Here is a 19,814-nt window from a genome sequence, read left to right as displayed (position 1 = left end):
AACAGTATTCAAATGGAATGAATGCATAAAACATGAAACTAATTAAAAAACACTGTACCAAAAATATGACCGAATGTGTGATATTCATTCACCCAAATTACAGAGCAGACAGACACACAGAAATACACAAACACACGGCTCGTCCAAACCCCAGCGGAATTAGCAGCAGCCAAATAGTCTTGGTCTAAGTAAGTTAAACAGAGAAGCAAAGACTGATATTAATAAAAAATCTCTGTGCTACTAATATTCCTAGACACGTTTATTATTAAGTTTCATGAATACCACGGCATCATTTGATCAATAGCATGTGGCAGAACCAAATAATATGGAGCACACTTGAATTCAATTTAATAAGAGACTCATTTATAAAATGTTTGCTAAGCCCAAGCATAAAAAATAGCAGGCGAAAATTAGGTTCCTGTATAGTTGCAGAAATTCAAGACTCATCCAGTTGTGCAAATAGTATAATGAAATCTGGGATTTCAATGCAGTCAGCAATATAATGTTTACATGCTGGGTTCTAGTCGGGGGCAGACAATACCACCAGAAAAAGTCTGGAACTTTCAGAGTAATCTTATTCATAGAATCAAATGATTTTCATTGTAATTATTTATTAAGGAGATTCCCCAATAGCATATAATATATGTTTTAACTAATGTTCTGGGCAGTTGCCTAGCAACAGGAATAGTAATAAGTGGGTGACAATGCATTAAACCTGTGTTGGTCACATGTTGACCTGGCGTTGTGCCATCAGACTTTTATTGCTCAGGATTTCTTAGAAAAAGTTGACCTTTGGCCAAGTTACAGATATTTTTTTGATGATGGTTTAGAAGGGACTGCAATTACAATAATTGGTCCTTCTGTAGTTGTTTTCTTGACTTCAGTAATGTAATAGCAATAAGTGTATATTTTGCATATGCAGTGGGTCCGGAAAGTCTTGAGACCCTTTCACTTTACTTACATTTTCCTTTGTTGTGGCCTTACGCAATTTTTTTTTTAAATCACGTGCTTCCCCATTATTTTGCACTCAATACCCCATAATGACAAGGTGAAAACAGAATTTTAGAAATCTTTGTCAATTTTTTACAAATTGAAAACTAACATTTTGCAGTGATATAAGTATTCACACCCTGTACTCAGTACTTAGTTGAAGCAACTTTGGAAGCAATTACAGAATCCAGTCTTCTTGGGTACGATGCTACAAGGTTTGCACACCTGGATTTAGGGATTTTCTGCAGATCCTTTCAAGGTCTGTCAGGTTGAATGGGGACCATCTGTGGATGGCCATTTTCAGGTCTTTAGAGATGTTCAATTGGTCAGGGCTTTGGCTGGGCCATTCATGGACATTCGCAGAATTGTCCCTAAGCCACTCTGTGCTGACAGCTATTCTTCTCCCCAGCCCCACGCACATGCTTGCTGGAGCATGTGTTCTCATTGCTGGGAAGAGAATAAGCAGAGACCAGATTCCTTAGACGAAACTTATCTCCTGTAAGAACGAAGGATTAGGCATGCTGAAATCCCACATGCTCAATCCCTCTTTCCTCTGACATCATTCCTTGGGGAAGAGTTGTTGCACCCCCATGTACATGTGATGGTGGCCAGTTTCGGCAAAATCAACAATTTCAATTGATGTTCACCTATTGTATGGCCGTCTTATACGTAACATTGAATGTCACCTTCTTACACTTCCCAGTGATCCAATGTCAGTAATATCTTTATAATCACTACTCTGAATAAAATGTTCTGCTCCTCATTACAAACTGGACAGTGAGTGTATACTAGGATATGTTGTCCTCATGCACTAATCTTTTCATATGGAAATGGTTAGGGAAGTAGCACTGAACTTGCTAGATTTGTTTGTTGGACGTTTCTTTATACTTATTCTGAATTCCATGAAAAGACGACTATTTACTACAATCTAAATCTATACAACATCGACAAGTCATCTAATGAGAGCATGTTTGTTTATTCTCATTGTCATTCAGCCATTTTTTCTCCTCGATTACGAAATTTTAGAAATGTCTTGCAAGAACACTGTAGATGTAAAAAACGGAATGACACTTACCCAAGTTGGAAGAAGCTCTACCCTCCGCTGCACGGTCTTTTAGACTTTCAGCAATGGATAGTTGTTGCTCATGATATTGTTTTGCTCTCTCCAAATCTTGCATACAGCGTGCAGCGTGCCCCAAGCCAGCATAGGCACGCATCTCAATGGACTGTTCAGATAATTCCTGTGCAAGTTCTAGAACATGGTTATGGTAGGACATTGCCTTGTCAAAGTTTCTTCTGTAGTGAAAGGCACTGCCAAGGTTACTATACGCTCGGGCCTCTTCCCTCTTGTTCCCAAGGTCCTTAGCAATCTTTAAATGTTGTTCATGGCAATGAACTGCATTTTCAAAGTCCCCCATTGCAATGTAGACAGCTCCCATGTTCCCCAGTTCTCGAGCTTCAGACAGTTCATCTTTGGATTGTTTAGCCAGGAGAACGCACTGCTTGTGGCTGGCCAGTGCGTTGGGGTAATCGCCAATTGCAGTGTAGACATGGCCCAAACTGCTTAAAGCAGATGATGCTGCCTGTGAAAATAAGATTCCAAATTTTAGTAGATGGAACATTATTTGCTTTACACTGATAATATATACTTTTTTAGAAGGGTTGTCAAAAAGTAAAAAAAAAACGTGTTTTTTCCATTAAAAACTGCCACTTTTGTCCATGGGCTGTGGACAACAGTTGTCCTGTTTTTGGAAAAAAATTAATCAAAATCTTCTTTCTTATCTCATTTGACCAGTTTAAAAAAGGCAGCAAAACAAAGGCTTCCATATATTTTTATTAAAGGAGTTTTCCGAGACTCAGATATTGATGACCAGTCCTCAGGATAGGTAATCATTAACAGATTGGTGATGGTTCACTGCTTGGGACTCCACTAATCACTTATTTGAAGTGTTTAAGCATACCAAGCACAGTGCTGTATACTCTATAGTGGCTGTGCCTGGTATAGCAGCACTGTCCCATTAACTTGAATGGGACTAATCTCTCAGGCCATGTGACCGATGAACATGATGTCTAAATGAGGCCATGGTGCTCATCCTCTTCAAGCAGCTAATCAGTGGGGGTCCCAAGAGGCGAGCCACCACCACTCTGATATTGATGATCTAATGTATCTAGAGGATAAGTTATCATATCTAGGACTCTGAAAACTCCTTTAATACTCATAAACTGATACATCTTCTTCATTATACAGGATTCTGATTTAAAAACCAGGCTATTGGAGAAGCATGACTCTACTTTTCAATGTATTTCCAAGAAAAAAAAAATCTATGATAACTTTAGAACTTGATGCTATGAAGAGCCCCAACCCTTCCAAAACAGGCCAGAGTATCCCAACAAGCAAATAATTGAGGACAAAGCAGTGAATTCTTTTATTTCATGCAAACTACACCATTAATAGAATCGATACTGTTATATTTAAGAAAAAAATTTCAAAATTTGCCTTTAAATAGAATGAAATCTAAAACCTGCAACACATTGCTCAATGCAGCGGAAATTTCACCTATTATATCTGCCACCCCATAATTGCAGTTTGCCTGATGTTAGGATATAAAGTAATACATTGGATGACTTGCCTGTTCAGTATGGAATTTAATCTGTAAGATACTGCAGAAATGCCCATAAAAAAGATGAATTTCAGAACGAGGAGATGTCTCCTATGAAAGCTAGCAGGGGGAAGGAGATGATGGCTCCTCGGCTTGATTATTATTATTAATAAAAGTATAATATTTCTTTCAGAATTATGTTTTATTATACTCCTAATCCGTGGCCCTGTGAAGAGCTTATCTTGCCTTTTTCATGGTTAACAATAAAAATTAAACACTTAAATTAAACTGAAGTAGTTGAAATTATGCATTTTATGTAGAAGCAATGAAGATGTCTCAAGAAAACGAAAGAGAAATGATTATATTCAACATATGAAATAAAGCCCCTTGTGATACTCCTGATGGACCTTACGTGATTTATGCCTCCCACAACAGCCAGCTATATTTACCGCCCTCCATTAAATAATCTTAGCCTGTTTTCATATTTATGAATATACATCTTTTGAAGATTGGGTTCATAATGATCATTTATGTTAAATGATGACACGGGCTCCAAGGCATTGATATCATTTTATAGAGCTACTTTAAATGGCATCACTAAATTGATGTAGACAATGGTTTCCAAAAATATCATTAGGAAAGACAAGCTAGTGTACTTTAATGCATACCTCCCAACCTTTTGGTTGGTCAAAGAGAGACACTTGGGTTTCGTTGTATGACAGATCCTTTTTTTCATACATATCTATAAGCTTGAAACTGTTTTAATTTAAACATTAGCACAAAAATCATCAGAATCTAGACATTTTTAAGATCCAGATTTAGGTCTTATATACAGTTAAGAACCATATAGATCGTTTACGGAGCATATAGTAAATTTATTAATACAAATCTATTTCCCAAGTCAAAAAAAGTCACTTATAGGAAAAGGACAGAGGAACTTAGGTGAAAAAGTAGGGAGTATCCCTCCAAAAGACGGATATTTGGGGGTACGCTAATATTACTTTTCCTCTATAAGGCAAAACAATTCGATTAAAAAAACTGAATAATAAAAGATATCTAATAAATAATGATTGTCAATAATGAATATCAAGAACTACGTTTGACAAGTACAATCTTTCTCAATGGTGTTCAGTGTCCAAAGATTGATTAAAAAAGGGTCAGACATGTGACTAGAGCTATTTCTCAAAATGACTGACTTCAGTAAATATGTGAATAATTTTACTATTCAAATACAGCAAGGCTACCCATCTTCAATGTAATGCAGTTATTTTATCGATCGACTGTCCTATAGTCTTGCTTCATCTACTAGAGGCTGGTTTAAATACATGTTAGTTTTGGGATAAAAATGGCCATATATTCAGATAGTTGTCAGATGAACAATTGTTTGGCCAATAGCTATCTTCTCCGTAAACATACAGGATAAGGGGGCATGTTTTATAATGGGTGGAGGGGATAAGCATCTGTTAGACCTCTACGGCATTGCTTATGGCTATAGGAAGCAAAGGATCAGACAAGTTAAATTCAACCCTTCCAACCTTTGTTTCTGCAATGGAAGATGTTAGGAGACAGACAGCGTGTCTTAATGCAAACTAGATTCTGGGTGAATGTATACTGTATATTGCACCCTACTGAATAAGGCCTCATACATAATACCATATATTTTGTCCGAATTGTATTGTATCCATAAAAAGGCACCCATAGATGTGCATGGAAGCATATACACTTGTATGTCTCTGATTTCATAGGCTCCATTGTGTGCCACATGTAGTCCATATATATGGCTCCATACGTAACATTGTTGTTGCAGCCGTTCTGAGGCTTTCGCCTTGCTTGCAGGCCAGACCAGGGTTTAGCAGTGTCCTTACCTCTCCCGGAGCTGAGGTATGGTGACTGCAAGAGTGATGTCAATCATCACCTGGTGCTGAGTAGCTCTGCTCCTATTTAAGCAGTGCTAGTATTGACCCTAGTGCTGGTCAATGCTTCAGTTGCCGCTGGACAGCTGCTGTGGAACACATCCTGGTTGAAGCTCCTTTTTGGATAAGCTAAGTTCTTTATTTCTGCATTGTTTGGTTTTCTGTTCCTTTCTTTTGTATTAGGGCTCCCTGATAGGGAATTGTCAGTGGCCCAGGCACGCGTGCAGGTCAGCACCTCTCAGAGCGCTCGGCCTGCCGAGTAGGCAGGGCCCTTTTCCAGGTTAGGGGTCTGTAGGGAGAGGTATTCCCGTAGTTTAGTTTATTCGTTGCACTGCTGTGCCTTTTCGTTTGTTTTGGATATTGCGCGTCCTGCTGCTCCATCGTAGACTGATACTAGGCGCATGGCCGTACAACAGCCAGCTAAGGCCTAAACTAAGGCTCTTGGGAAATGTCCATGCTCAGAGAGTAAACAGAATACATCTCTCTCTGTATATAGCATGCAAATAAAGGAAGCCAGTTAAGGACTCCAATTCCCCCCCCCCCCCAAATTTCAAAACCATATTGCGACATACTAGCAAAACGCTGAATGGCCACACATCTCAGGATATGTTGAGCCAAGGGAAAATGTAAGGTCACATCTGTAACTAAAGACAATTAGCACTAAAGTACTTTTGACATTACCTATTTTTTTCCATATACTGGCTACACCTGGTATGTTAGATGTAATTTCCATTTATGCAAGTTAAACAAGATGACAGAACAATAAAGCAGGCAGTATTGTCCTCTTGTATATATTTCCCGTATGCGGAATAAACAATATGCCAGAAAGACACATAGCTGAGTCCTTAGTATCTGGAAGATGCGATAAATTAAGGAGGACTGTATAAAAAACAGCTCGCAATTTTCCTGTATAAATTCTGGAGCGCTGTTTTTGGAAAGTAAGAGATTAATAAACAAACAATCTTTCTTTTTAAGAAGGAACAGAAACAGATTAGCTATAAAAAACAATTTATAGCTAATTAGATACGGAAGTTGGCAAGATACACTACCTTTACCAGCTTCCAAAATTGAAAAACTATACTAGGTTTCCCTGCGGCAATTTAATTACAACATAAAAGCTGACAAATTGTAATGACTTACAGCGCTGTAAAATCAATATTATTTTTGCTTATTTTGGGGTAAAGTGATAGGCTTCTATTTAAATTAAATTATGGCTGAGTAATTTCCAACCTTGTTGAGAGCCTCACAAATACCTCTCCACTTACAAGTGGGAAAAATCTGGTTAGGTTTTTGGATTTTCAATTTCATTTCTTAGCGTTTAGACCTACAGGGACCGAGAGGTATTTACGAAGGTCCTCTTAAATGATAAATTGTGCGGTTTATCAAAATTAAGCTGATATTTCAATCAGTCTACCGTAGAAAATTGAATGTAAAAAGGGCTAATTCAAAAAGCACTGACTTACGACCGTCTTACATTACTGTTGTCCACAGGCAAAACGTATTTGGGAACATTAAAGGGGCTGCATTACAAAAGCTTTCAGCATGGAAATAAAATGGGTGGGAACTTACAATGAGAGCTTATTGTTAGAATCTTTTATTCTTCATCAGCATCAGGAACTGGGTATCTGTAGGGATGATGGCCGGTGCAATGAGGACCATCATTTGTATCACTGTAGCATACCAGTTTGCACATTAGTCTTTATCGTTTTTTATACATTACCTAACAGCAAATTATCAGCAATTCTATAGTTCTTTAAAGTGACCCATGCAGCTTTTTTCCAGAAGGAAGGGTCTCATCCTTAAATATATAATTACCTTATCCATGACATATCAGTGTCCCATTGGATTGTCCACATGATTGGCTCTTTCACCAAAGTGTGATGTTTAGGTCCTGATCAGCCATTGTCATGAGCTGCCTGGGGACCTGTACAGGAAGTCATTCTGATTTGCTCTGGTGAAACGGCCAATCACGTAAAGACATTTCATGAACAGCAGGGACCCGCTGGGAGGAAAGAGAGGCTGCAGTGTATCTCTCTCTGGTTTCTGTGTAAAACTCATGCTGTGAGAGGGAAGGCGAGCGGAGGAAGATTATAATACTAACTCTCTGCCTCCGCACGTATTTGAGACTCATTCTGTTTGGGGAGGGGGACAGCAGAAAAAAGAGTTAGGCTGCCTGCATATGGCAGAGCCAGATTCCACAGTGGAATCTGACCCTGTGCCCGGCCAGCGTCCGCGTGTACCTGTATTTTGTATTTTCATTATCTGTACTGCGCCATTGGACATGCGCAGTACAGATTTTTTTTTTCAAACTCCTGCTTTTGGCAATAACACAGGTGCAAATGAAAGCTGTCCATGCAGAATCCATGAAAAAATAGAGCATGCTGCGATTTTCTCTTCGCAAGCAAAAAATCACTTGAGCAAACATACGTATGCTCTATTGGTTTGAATTTGTGTGGAATGCCGCAGATCATCCGCGCAGGTGACTGTCGCGGATTCCGCAACTCAAACTTGCTCATGTGCAGGCAGCCTAACTAATTGGTCACAGCATAACTCTTACATCACACCCACCCAATAGGGCCCACCATTCCAAAATACACTTATGAAAGTGAGTATCTAAAACATGGAGGTTAACCACAACACTGGCAGCACGACTTATATACGATGTCTAAAGAGGGAATAGGATTTTTTCTTGTATTAATAGATAAACTGTAATACATTATATAATATTTCCTCTCAATTCAATTCCATCTACATATAAGAAAGCACTATAAAAGAGTGCAATAAAAGTAAATTACATCTCTCCCATATCCCTGACAATAGTAACAGTGCTATTCATTGTTGTTTTACATTTATTGTATCATTATTTTGAGAGACTGGGAAAAATACAGAATAATCTGGCCATGGACAAAAATGCACAATAATTACAAAAAAGAACAAACGCTACATTGTGTATGTTGGGTACAGTAAAGGGACAGGTGGCCATTATCAAAAGCTTTAGGCTGGGTTCTCACACGCCGGAATCCTGGCGGAAATCTCATAGTTTGGCTGCAGCAAAAAAACGCGAGATTTCCACAGGGAAACACTGCTTCAAAACCCGCGGCACTTAGCCACAGGTTTTGAAGTGGCTTGGCCGCACCTTTTTCTGTTGTGGTCGGTGCTCCCATAGAGGAGGCAAGAAAAAAAAGAATGAACATACTGAGGCCGGCAAATCCGCGCCACAGCGCCGGCTTCTGACGGCTTTGCCACAACAGATTTGCCGTCCCGTGTGGATGAGATTTCTGAGAAATCTCGTCCACATGGCTGGCTAATCCCGGGATTAGCAGCCGCAGACGGGTCTGCCTTGGCGAAATTCCAGACGGAATTTCCGCAGCAAATCCGCCCTGTGTGAACCCAGCCTAAAAGTACCAAAATAAGTAGTATTTCTGTGGGTTTAGTCATGCTTGTTCTATACTGAAATTCCATACTGGGAATTACAGACTACATGGGCACTTGTGATTTACATCAACTGAACACCTCTCATTATGTTTAGGCCGGGCTCACATGACTGCATTAGAATTGCGCATTATGCGGGCTCTGTAAGCCTGTGTGATATGTGGTAACTTGCAGGCAATCAATTACATTACCTTATGTAGTTTCGCTCTCATTAGCGTGTCGAAATTGCGTAATCCATAAATGCAAAATAGAATTTAGAGATATGCTTTATGCAGCCTCATGGGCTATTCACACAATGGACAGGAGGGGAGCCATAGCTTGTATGGGAGACTGTTCTAGACATGCTCTGTGACCTGTGCATAGAACATTTTGTAGGAATGGGAGTAGATAGCCACAGTTTATACCTCTTTAATGGTGGATCCTGTGTTATCCACATAGAGGTGTTTACCTTTCAGTCGAGAGGGGATATTGTCTCTCCTTTAGGAGAGAACCTACAAGGTGAGTGTGGAGACTTTTAAGGCCATGCATGCTCCTCTGGGAAATATATGCAAATAAGGAAGATGGAACAATGTCTCTCCAGTGCCACCTATTGGATGGCAGCATTCCTTCAAATCAATGTCCGACCCTTTATACAGGTCTTTATAACAATGATTAGGTATTTAAAACCAAGCCCCATGGGGTACCTCAACTCCCCCAGGCTGGCACCCGTATGCACAGCAGCCTGGAAACCTTGGCTTAGTGCAGCTAGAAGGGACGTTAAGGCCAGGACCCCGCTGGGCTTCTCCAGGCAGGCTCTTGGCTGTCATTGGTCCCACTTGACCCCCTGGATGAGGAGGGAGATTATCCGAAAGGCAGAGGGGTCCCTGTGTTCTTACAGTGTAAAGACTACATGTGAAATTAGTGAGATGACTGCTGCAAAGCTTTCTCTACAGATCAGGAAGTAACAGACTAATATGAGGCTCTGTACTCAGTGTGAAAAATGCAAGATTTTAGGATTTTTTTTCTTTAAATACGGATTGTGACCAAAAGTTAAAAAGAAAATGACCACAAATTCTTAAAAAATATGTTTAACACAAAAATGTGAATTATTCAATGGGTCATTTTTTAAGACACATTCCTTTAAAATCTGCAGCTTGCCTCCAAAGGTTAGGGAAATATAGGGGGTTCTAGAAGTATTAAATGGAAGGCATATTGCGTATCCTATGTGTGATCTGTTGGGGTTCAACACCTGGGAGTGCATGAGATCACAAAAAAGCTTTTTTCTGCTCTTCACCTTTTACAATCACAAAGTTGATCTTATTGAGGAACTTTGCTTTAGGGATGCCATCATTGTTAAAGTCAATCAAATTAGGAACACCTAACGTTTTTTGGAAAGAAGAAAACCTTACATACCCACTCACAGCATGTTCACATGTAGCAGAAATGGTGAGGATTATCCACAGTGGAAATTCCACACCAAAATCTGCATCAGGAACTGAATCAAAAACCACATCAAAGGGGGCAGAGCCTGACCACTGAGCATGATGGACGCCTGAGCAGAGAGCTCTGTCACAGCAGCACACTCTATACAGCTGCTAGAAGAAGAGAAAGATGGGGAAAATTAGTAAAGAGAGAGGTGGAGAGCTGCAGAGTACCCCTGACCATGCAGTGGACAAGCCGACATGCAGAAATACCTCAAAGAACGAGGCGCCAGATCACCGCATGTGGCTTCCAAGATGGCGCCGAGCCAAGGAGACGATCGTAACCCACAGTAAGAAGGAGGAGGAAGAGGCCTCTTCGGATGGAGAAAATGATGAGCACATTTCCAGGGGGTTTATGAATGACCTGATATCACGGGCCATGCATCCAGTGATGGCAGACCTAGCTGGGGTTGGTCGATGCTTGGCACTTCTTACATCCCTCTTAAAAGGACTGTACCTATTTCTCCTAGGTCTACTCCTCCTTCCAGAGATTGGATTATATATTTGCCTTCTATGGCCTTCTGACGTATCTAGATAAAGCTTGTATAGATTCAATGACGATCTCTGACCATGCCCCACTACATGTGGAACTACACCCGCTCAAAGTACCCCCTCGGGAATGGAGATGGCGGCTTAACGCTGCCCTTCTAGACTAAGATGAAGAGAAAACTTGCCTTTCTAAACTTATAGATGAGTTTTTCCATTTAAACACAAAAGGGGATCCCGGGATTCCTATGATATGGGAATCCCACAAGGTATTTGTAAGGGGCTTGCTGATTGCATTAAGTTCCAGAACCTAAAACTGCAGCAAAAAGATATTGACAACAGACTGTCCCAAATCACTCAATTAAAACAGGCGAGAAAACATTCCCAAATGAAAGATAACCTTGAGAAACTAACTGCAGCAAGACAAGACCTAAAGTATTGCCTTGAGTCAAAATTTAATAAAAAACACCTTTATCTTAAACAAGTAGTTTATGCGCAGGGCAACAGGGGGAGAAAATTTATGTCCTCGCTGATCAAGAAAGCAAGAGCCAAAAATATTATTAAATCTGTTGAAACCTTGTCAGGCAACTCAGTCACATCCTCCATGGAAATAGCTAGTGAGTTTCAAAAGTTTTATTCGCATCTGTATAATTTAAGATAGCATGCTGACCCCCAAGAATAGTCAAGAACGATGGGGCTGATAGATTTCTTTCTGTCAGGCATACACCTTCCCTAGCTAAGTGAATGTGAAGCCGCAGCTTTAATGACACCAGTCTTAGAATCTGAGGTCGAGAGTTTACTAGATTCATGTCCTCCCAGCAAAAGCCCAAGCCCAGATGGCCTAACTTTAATATATTATACATCGTTTAAACCAATCCTTGTACCACGCTTAACTGAGCTTTTTAATGCTTTACTACAAGGCAAAGCATTGCCAAAACAGTCCCAAGAAGCACATATTACATTGATTCAGAAAGATAATAAGGACCCAGAGATGTGTAGCAGCTATAGACCTATTTCCTTGATTAACTTTGACATTAAGCTGTGGACCAAGCTCCTGGCCAAAAGATTGGCAGACTATATACCTACCCTGATAAGTGAGGAACAGGCGGTCTTTGTGAAGGGAAGAGAGGGTAGAGTTAACTGTCTTAGACTGCTTCATGTTGCCCGATATGCTCAGACACATAATATACCCCTAGCCTTGGTAGGAACAGATGCCGAAAAGGCTTTTGACAGGGTTGATTGGCGTTATATGGAAAAAGTTCTGTTTCACTGTAATATTCCTGCAGCTTTTGTCTCTGCCATATTTTCCCTTTATGCCAAACCCCACTCTCGACTCAAAATCAATGATATTCTATCCCCTCCATTCAACATCAGAAATGCTACTCATTAGGGCTGCCCCTCTCCCCTACCCTCTTTATTCTGACGTAGGAACCCCTCCTCCAGAGGGTAAGGCACGACTCTGATATTAAAGGACTGAATTGTGGGGAGCACCTATTGTCCTCTGCTGCCTTTGCGGACGACATTGTGTTCCTGATAACAAACCCCAAAAAGGGACTCACAAGGCTCGTGCAGTTCCTGGAGGAGTTTGGGTATATTTCTAACTTCAAGGTTAACTTTTCTAAATCCACGGTACTAAATAACTCCATCCCTGCAGTCCGGTGCAAAGCCATGAAGGCTAGCTCCCCTTTCTCTTGGTCGGAGATGTCATTGGACTACCTGGAAGTCAAACTAACTAAGAATGCAGGTGACTTATTCACAGCTAATTTTCAGCCCCTCTTAGCTCAAGTTAGGAACCTTCTGCGGCGTTATGACTTACCCTTCATATCGTGGTTTGGTAGGGAAAACATATTGAAATCTTACATACTTCCGTCAATTCTCTATAAAATTCGAATGCTCCCCATACATCTTCCTGCAAGCTTTTTAAAATCGTTTTGTGCGGCCTTTACTGGGTTTGTTTGGAGACAGGGGAGACAAGGATTGACTTATAGTCTAATAATTAAGAGGGAATCAGAGGGGGGCATCGACCTTCCCAATATTTATGATTATTACAGAGCTTCTCAAATTGGTTACTGGATGGATCTGAGCTTACCGATAGGGGATATGTTACTCTATCCTTTAGCTGAGGGCTCATACAGCGACACCCTAATAGACTATCTTTAGTTCCCCTCAAAGAGTAAATTCAGATCTAAGAGTTTTAACCCCTTTATCAGGGGCCCCTGTGAGACCTGGGAAGGACTAAAAGAAGTATTGGCTCCTAGGCCTTCACTGACCACCCCGATACTAGCTGTTTGTAAGCTTCTAGACATTCCCTCTGACTCGGATACGATCAGTATTTGGAAGAAATTTGTGGGTATAACTATAGATGACCTTCAGGCACTTTCACATAATACCCCTTCCAATGTATTACAAACCTTCGCACCTGACCAGAACTTCTCTTTTTTTGCAGAAGGCTCATGTGACTAAGGTGTTAGGAGAATTTCTTAAGCCTTACAAAACAAACAGACCACAGAAAGGCTTTGAGGGAGAACAATACCATATCTAGGAAAATGGTGAATATTCAGAGGCATTTCATCTCCCCCTGGTGCTCTCTAAGCCTCCCTTTACCACCTCCTGGGAGAAGGAATTGGGCATCTCTCTCTCTATAAAGGATACCAACCTAAATTTGAAAATGGCCTTTGGTTTCTACCCATGTGTACTATCTCAGGAGAGCCACTATAAATCGTTAGTGAGGTGGTACAAAACCTTGCAGTGGCTCTACGCATACAAATTGGCCTCTCATGGCAGATGTTGGTGGTGTGATATAGAGGAGGGCTCACACCTACATATTTGCTGGAAATGCCCAATTTTGACATCCTTCTGGAGGAGGGTGGAGGGAGAGTTGAGGAAAATTTCCCGTAACCTAACGGCTACACCAGAGATGATTTTCCTACTGGAACCTTCCACTTCATCCAGTGAAGCACAAACTAATTGCCTTCCTGTTGGATGCGGCTATAGCATTGATACCTCTTCATTGGTTTCAACTCCCCATTCTACCCCCATCACTGACACAATGGAGGGAGAAGGTTGACCTTATCTTTAATCTCGAAGAACTATCTAGTTGGTCCAGAGGCGCCCATGACAAATTTTCACAGATATAGAGCCCTTGACGATGATGAGTTGGTGATGCGCAGACTCTCTCTGATAGATCAAGCTACCGGTATGGCAAAATTGTGATCTGTTTCCTCTCAGAAATAGGGTCCCTTACCTTTTCCCCTCATATTCCCCGCCCCCCTTGCTCCCCCTTTTTTTATTGCCCTCTTTCCTGCCCACCTACCCTCCCCACCTGACTGTTATTGTTATTGTTTTGATTGATACTGTTTCAATTGCTCTTATTTTAATTGAATCTCAAAGGAGGTTGGAAGTCCTCTAAATCCTGTCCAATTTCTGGACTAAGTTTTCTGCTTTTTGTAGAACCATTCTGAGCCTGGTAAAATAAAAAGAACCACATCAAGGTCCACGCCATTGGTGTGAATTTTGATGTGGACCCACAGCACACTTCAAATCTCCTGCATATCCATATCAAAAAACAAGGCAAAATCCACTCTTATGGTGTGGATTTTGATGCAGATTTTCCTCAGCAGATAATCTGCACCATTTCTGTTATGTGTGAATGTACCCTAAGGCCTCATGTCCACGGGGAAAATCGGGCCCGCTACGGATTCTACATGTAGAATCTGCAGCGGGTCCCTCCTGCCCCGCGGACATGAGCGCTGAAAATACAAATAAATGACAATAAACTCACCTCCCATCCGCTCTGTTTCTTCTCTTCGCGGCGGCGTCATCTTCTCTCGTCGCGGCCAGATCTTCATTCTTCGGCTCGGCGGATGTGCACGATGACGTCGGTGACGTGCCCCGCGCATGCGCCGGGCCGAAGCAAAATGATCCGTCCGCGGCTGAGAGAGGATGGCGCGGTGCCGAAGAGAAGAACCGGAGCGGGTAAGTAAAATGTGATTTTTGTGTCCCGCGGATCCGGACGGCTTCCATAGGCTTCAATAGAAGACCGCGGGAGCCGTCCCCGCGGGAGACCCGCATGAAAATGGAGCATGGTCCAGATTTTTTCATGCTCCATTTTTTTTTTAATCACTTTTATTGACGATCCGCGGGTATTTATCTACCCGCGGGTGGTCAATGCATCCCTATGGGGTGCGGATCCGCGCGCGGGAGAAGAGTTAAAATCCGCTGCGGATTTTAATTCTTCTTTTCCCCGTGGACATGAGCCCTAAGGCCTCATGTCCACGGGGAAAATCGGGCCCGCTACGGATTCTACATGTAGAATCTGCAGCGGGTCCCTCCTGCCCCGCGGACGTGAGCGCTGAAAATAAGAATAAATGACAATAAACTCACCTCCCATCCGCTCCGTTTCTTCTCTTCGCGGCGGCGTCATCTTCTCTCGTCGCGGCCGGATCTTCATTCTTCGGCTCGGCGGATGTGCACGATGACGTCGGTGACGTGCCCCGCGCATGCGCCGGGCCGAAGCAAAATGATCCGGCCGCGGCTGAGAGAGGATGGCGCGGCGCCGAAGAGAAGAACCGGAGCGGGTAAGTAAAATGTGATTTTTGTGTCCCGCGGATCCGGACGGCTTCCATAGGCTTCAATAGAAGCCCGCGGGAGCCGTCCCCGCGGGAGACCCGCATGAAAATGGAGCATGGTCCAGATTTTTTCATGCTCCATTTTTTTTAAAATCACTTTTATTGACGTGGTAGAATGGAGGTTATTTGTGCATAAACAATACTATGTAGGCTTATAAACATATGTGGCATTACAGATACTGATGCCCTCATGAAAAGGAATCTGCCTTGATAAGTATGCAAAAGAAAGCAACCAGTTGTGTTGCTGGTAGATATCCTTGCTATATTAATCATATTATGACCACCTTTGACTTGCATCTATTTGTACATTCTGTTGATCCCATTAACAGGCTCTAAAAAGTCTACAAATGATCCTTTGGGATCTACATGTGACCAAACGGGACATCAATTTTGTTGCTTTCTACAAGATCAGGTTCCACATGCATCCAATTGAAACCAGACCTTGTATTTTATTGTTGTTTCATTCAATTTCACAAAATGACTATAACGCTACAGAATGAAGTCAAGTCTTGTAAAATAATTTCTTGTTGAAATGATTAGAAGTACTGCTGCTAGAACACCTCAGTAACCTAAAACCAAGTATACTTGTTGACAAGACTCAGTTTTCTGCAAAGTCTACAGAGGTTTAGTGAATTTAACTTTTTTGAGAAGCAAAAAGGTTATGGATTTCGAAGAGAAATTGCGCGCATTAAAGGATTTCTGTGTCTTCAAGCACAAAATGAAAAGTGTATAGCATGAAATTATTTATACCTAGTGATTGTGTCATTCAAATGCATTAATGTACATTCCATTTATATTCCTTTAGCATACTGGCAAGCATTAAGTGTTACTACAGTGCAGTTCACAATAGCCTTGCTGTCAAAACTTTTACAATTTCATATAAAATATTAATTTGGTGTTACATAACACATATAAAAATATTCCCATATATTCATAAGAAAAGCAGCTATTTCAATTAGCAATGTATGTTCTACAGAATAAGAGTAAATGTAACGTTTCAAACATATTGTATGTAGAAGAAGCTAGATTTTAGTTGACAATGGGTACTGCTGAGGAGATGGAAACAAAAGAAGAGTGCCATTGACATTGGCAGATGAAGCACAGTCACCTTCAGTATGTACGTGCACATTCCTATGGTTTCTAAAAATCTTTGACGTCATCTAGACATGTGAAAAGTTTTGCTCACTAGGAGTCCAGCTGCTGAGACCTCCTCCAATCACTAGAATGAAGCTGCAGAAGTGCTCACCCGAACACCGGCACTGTTCGCTAGCTGAAGACGGACCCATAGACTTTCTATTGAGCCCGTCTTGAGCTAGCAAACAGTGACAGTGCTTATAAAAGCACTTCAGCTGGCTTGTTCTATAAATTGGTGGGGGTCTCAGCAACCATACCCCAGCGATCAAAACGTTTAACATGTCCCTATGACATGTTAAACGTTTTCCTGCCCATTTACACTTTAAAGGAGTTGTTTGGTTTAGAAAACCCATTTTAAATGATCTTATTTCGTTCCCTCATGTATTAACCAGAGCAAAGACTGGCTATAATGTTTGTTTCTTGTTCCAGATAACCAATAACAGCTTTTTGATTTTGATGATGTATAATATTTCATTTACTCTGCCGAGGCCCTTTAGTGGAACTGGGACTTCCTATTATATCATCACCCTGTGGGAGGCTATTAACACAAAATGACTTGTACAAAACTCACAACCTTTTCATTTGCATAGAAACATTTAATCTAGAACAAAAATGTGATTAGAAAGAAATCAAAGAAAGTTATGTGGGACCTGGAGTGACAAATTTGCATAAAGTACTAAATAAAGGGGTTGTCCCTGACAAAAGACTCTACTGATCTACTATTGATGACCTATCCTCAGGACAGACCAACAACAGTTTACAACTAGACAATCCCTTTAACTATGGAATTTTCCATTTGATCTGCACATAAAAAGGCACTATTTTTTCAGCAGTATTGTAGAAGATGCCGCAAGCTGAATGCTTTTATTATAGATTTAATATTCTAATACTCTTAATCCATCCAAGTGGGGATACATTATTCCTTATAATCTATACTTCAACTGCTACAGCGCCTCTTTTTGAAGAGAAAGAGAGAGGGTTGCACCCGATGACCCTGGAGGTTCATTCCAACTCTACCATTATATGATTCTATGAATTATAGATTATATAACACTGGCAGCAATAATGTGGACCCCATGCAGCGCCAGCCACAATGTACTATACAATGTCAACAAATCACAAAGACCACCAAAAGTCAACTACAATGTATCTCCACCCATTCCATCTGCAATGTCCTCACTTCGTTGTCAGCCCAAATGTATCACGATGGGTCAACCCCAGTCTCCTAAAATACCTACAATACCTATCTCCCAAGTATCTCCATAACACTGTTGCTCTCTCCTATGCTATAGACTGGCTTTTCACATGCAAGAGAGATGTAAGAGATGTCAACACAGATGGAGGGCCTCATGCCAAGAGAAATTTCTAAGGAACAGCTTCCATGAAGCTTGAGAGATGAAGGGTAGCCATGCAGTGTCAGCCATCTATGAACAATCATCAAGTTCCACCATCAATGTGCCAATTCTAACAATACAATTCACATACGTGTCAATGGAAAATTCTCATGAAATAGTATAAAATATGCTTCTTATGTGTGTGCTTGCTTGATATACTTGTAGACTTCTGCATGTGTGCTGTTCTGTAGTATTTCAATCTCAATGGTCTAAAACCAAAGATCTGTCCCAAATTCGGTCTGATTAGGGTAGTCTCTACAACATCATAATCTCTTATTATTTGCAGTACTGTGTATATTTCCCATGGAAGTGTTTTTATCACATTACTATATTGTGAATCTACTTATACACTTTTAAAATATCACGTTCTAGAAAAAGTTCTAAAGTAACTTTTCCCTTTCTTCTCTCTCTTTTATTTTTCCTGTTGCGGTCATAAACATAATTTCCAATTCAATTTCTACAGCACATTTGCATTAAATGTACGGTAGCTTATAGGATGAGATCACGGTGTAAACGTCAGTTGGATATCTACATGTTACTCTCAAATGACTCTTCAAATTGATATCTTAAATAGCTTTCTACAGCAATACATCATCCGATGTATGGATCATCCATAAATATGTGATTCACCATAAGATTGTGATTATTAGAGCAAAAAATCTGGAAAACATGCAGGAAAATTTCCAAATGAGTCTGTCAGAAACTGCTAAGAGCATATATTTCAGCTCCAGTTGGTCTGTATTTTAGTGGAAAAAATTATGCCATAATAATCAGTGCAACCCATGAATAATTTATGAGAACAATTTGGTTAACCTCTGTGTCAATGGAGACAGCAATTAAACCTGGAATGTGTGAAGTGAAGAAATGTATGCATGTAGCTTTAAATAGAACATGCTAGCCTAAATTAATTGCAATTATTACAATGAAGCAGTAAAATAATCTAAATACCTCCTCCATCAACTAATTTATGAAATCATTGTAATTAACTGTTTCAGTGACAAAACAAGAAGACATCTTTGCTGGATTATTCTGTATTGTTTGCATATCATGATACCGCTATACAGGGCTACATTAAAGGGATTCAGGAAGTTTGTCACAGAGACAGGCTGCTCCGGCTACTCCCCGCTCGCATCAAGCCTACCGACAGCTTTTTCGCCTTTTTTTGTATAGGGAGAGAGCTGTCACTCTGCATGCTGCAGGCGGGAAGAGGCCGGCGCAGTCCACCTTGGTGATTCGGAGTTCAGCTCTGTATTCCCCACGAAACAACAATTCTGGAGCATCTTTCCTTAGAATTATCTATTTTAAATTCCTGTTACCCCTACTAGAAATTTATGAACAGGTGGACAACTAGGAGTTCCCATTCTCCTTGTCAAATGCTTATGGTATCATCGCTTACGGTATCAGGGTATGGTCCAATGCGGCCATGGCAGCCAATGACCACACGATCTTGACAATAATGTTGGCACGATCATATAGCCATTGGCTGCCGGGGTTCTGTTGGTAGCATTTTGCCTGCATGCTGTTACTGCATCATCAGACCATGCCTTAGACTATGCAAGGATACATTCTAATGGCAAGGAGAACAGTAACACCAAGTAGTCAATTAAGCCTAGGCTACAAAGAGGCTGATCGATTTTAACTACTACATGACAGTCACAGTTCACAATAATTGTGTGCAACTAAACATACAGCTGTGTACTGCAGCTACAGCTCCATTATTAAAATTCATTACAGAAGCCTCAGCCATACAGCCGTCACAACGCAAAGTTCTAAGTAA

At 40.9% G+C, this 19,814-nt stretch overlaps 1 protein-coding gene across 3 annotated transcripts in view; it reads right to left on the bottom strand.

Moving 5' to 3' along the window:
- The window catches only part of TTC28 (tetratricopeptide repeat domain 28), a 543,332-nt gene that overhangs the window by 211,586 nt on the left and 311,932 nt on the right, over nucleotides 1–19,814 (bottom strand). For all 3 annotated transcript variants that reach the window (XM_066603685.1, XM_066603686.1, XM_066603687.1), the window contains one exon: nucleotides 2,066–2,573. In XM_066603685.1, coding sequence (XP_066459782.1) covers nucleotides 2,066–2,573 — 508 coding nt within the window. The remainder of the gene's footprint in view (nucleotides 1–2,065; nucleotides 2,574–19,814) is intronic.

This window comes from Eleutherodactylus coqui, chromosome 5 (assembly GCF_035609145.1).
Source record: "Eleutherodactylus coqui strain aEleCoq1 chromosome 5, aEleCoq1.hap1, whole genome shotgun sequence".
NCBI lineage: Eukaryota > Metazoa > Chordata > Amphibia > Anura > Eleutherodactylidae > Eleutherodactylus > Eleutherodactylus coqui.
The sequence above is the reverse complement of the archived record's forward strand: the minus strand, read 5'-3'. Positions and strand labels throughout refer to the sequence as shown.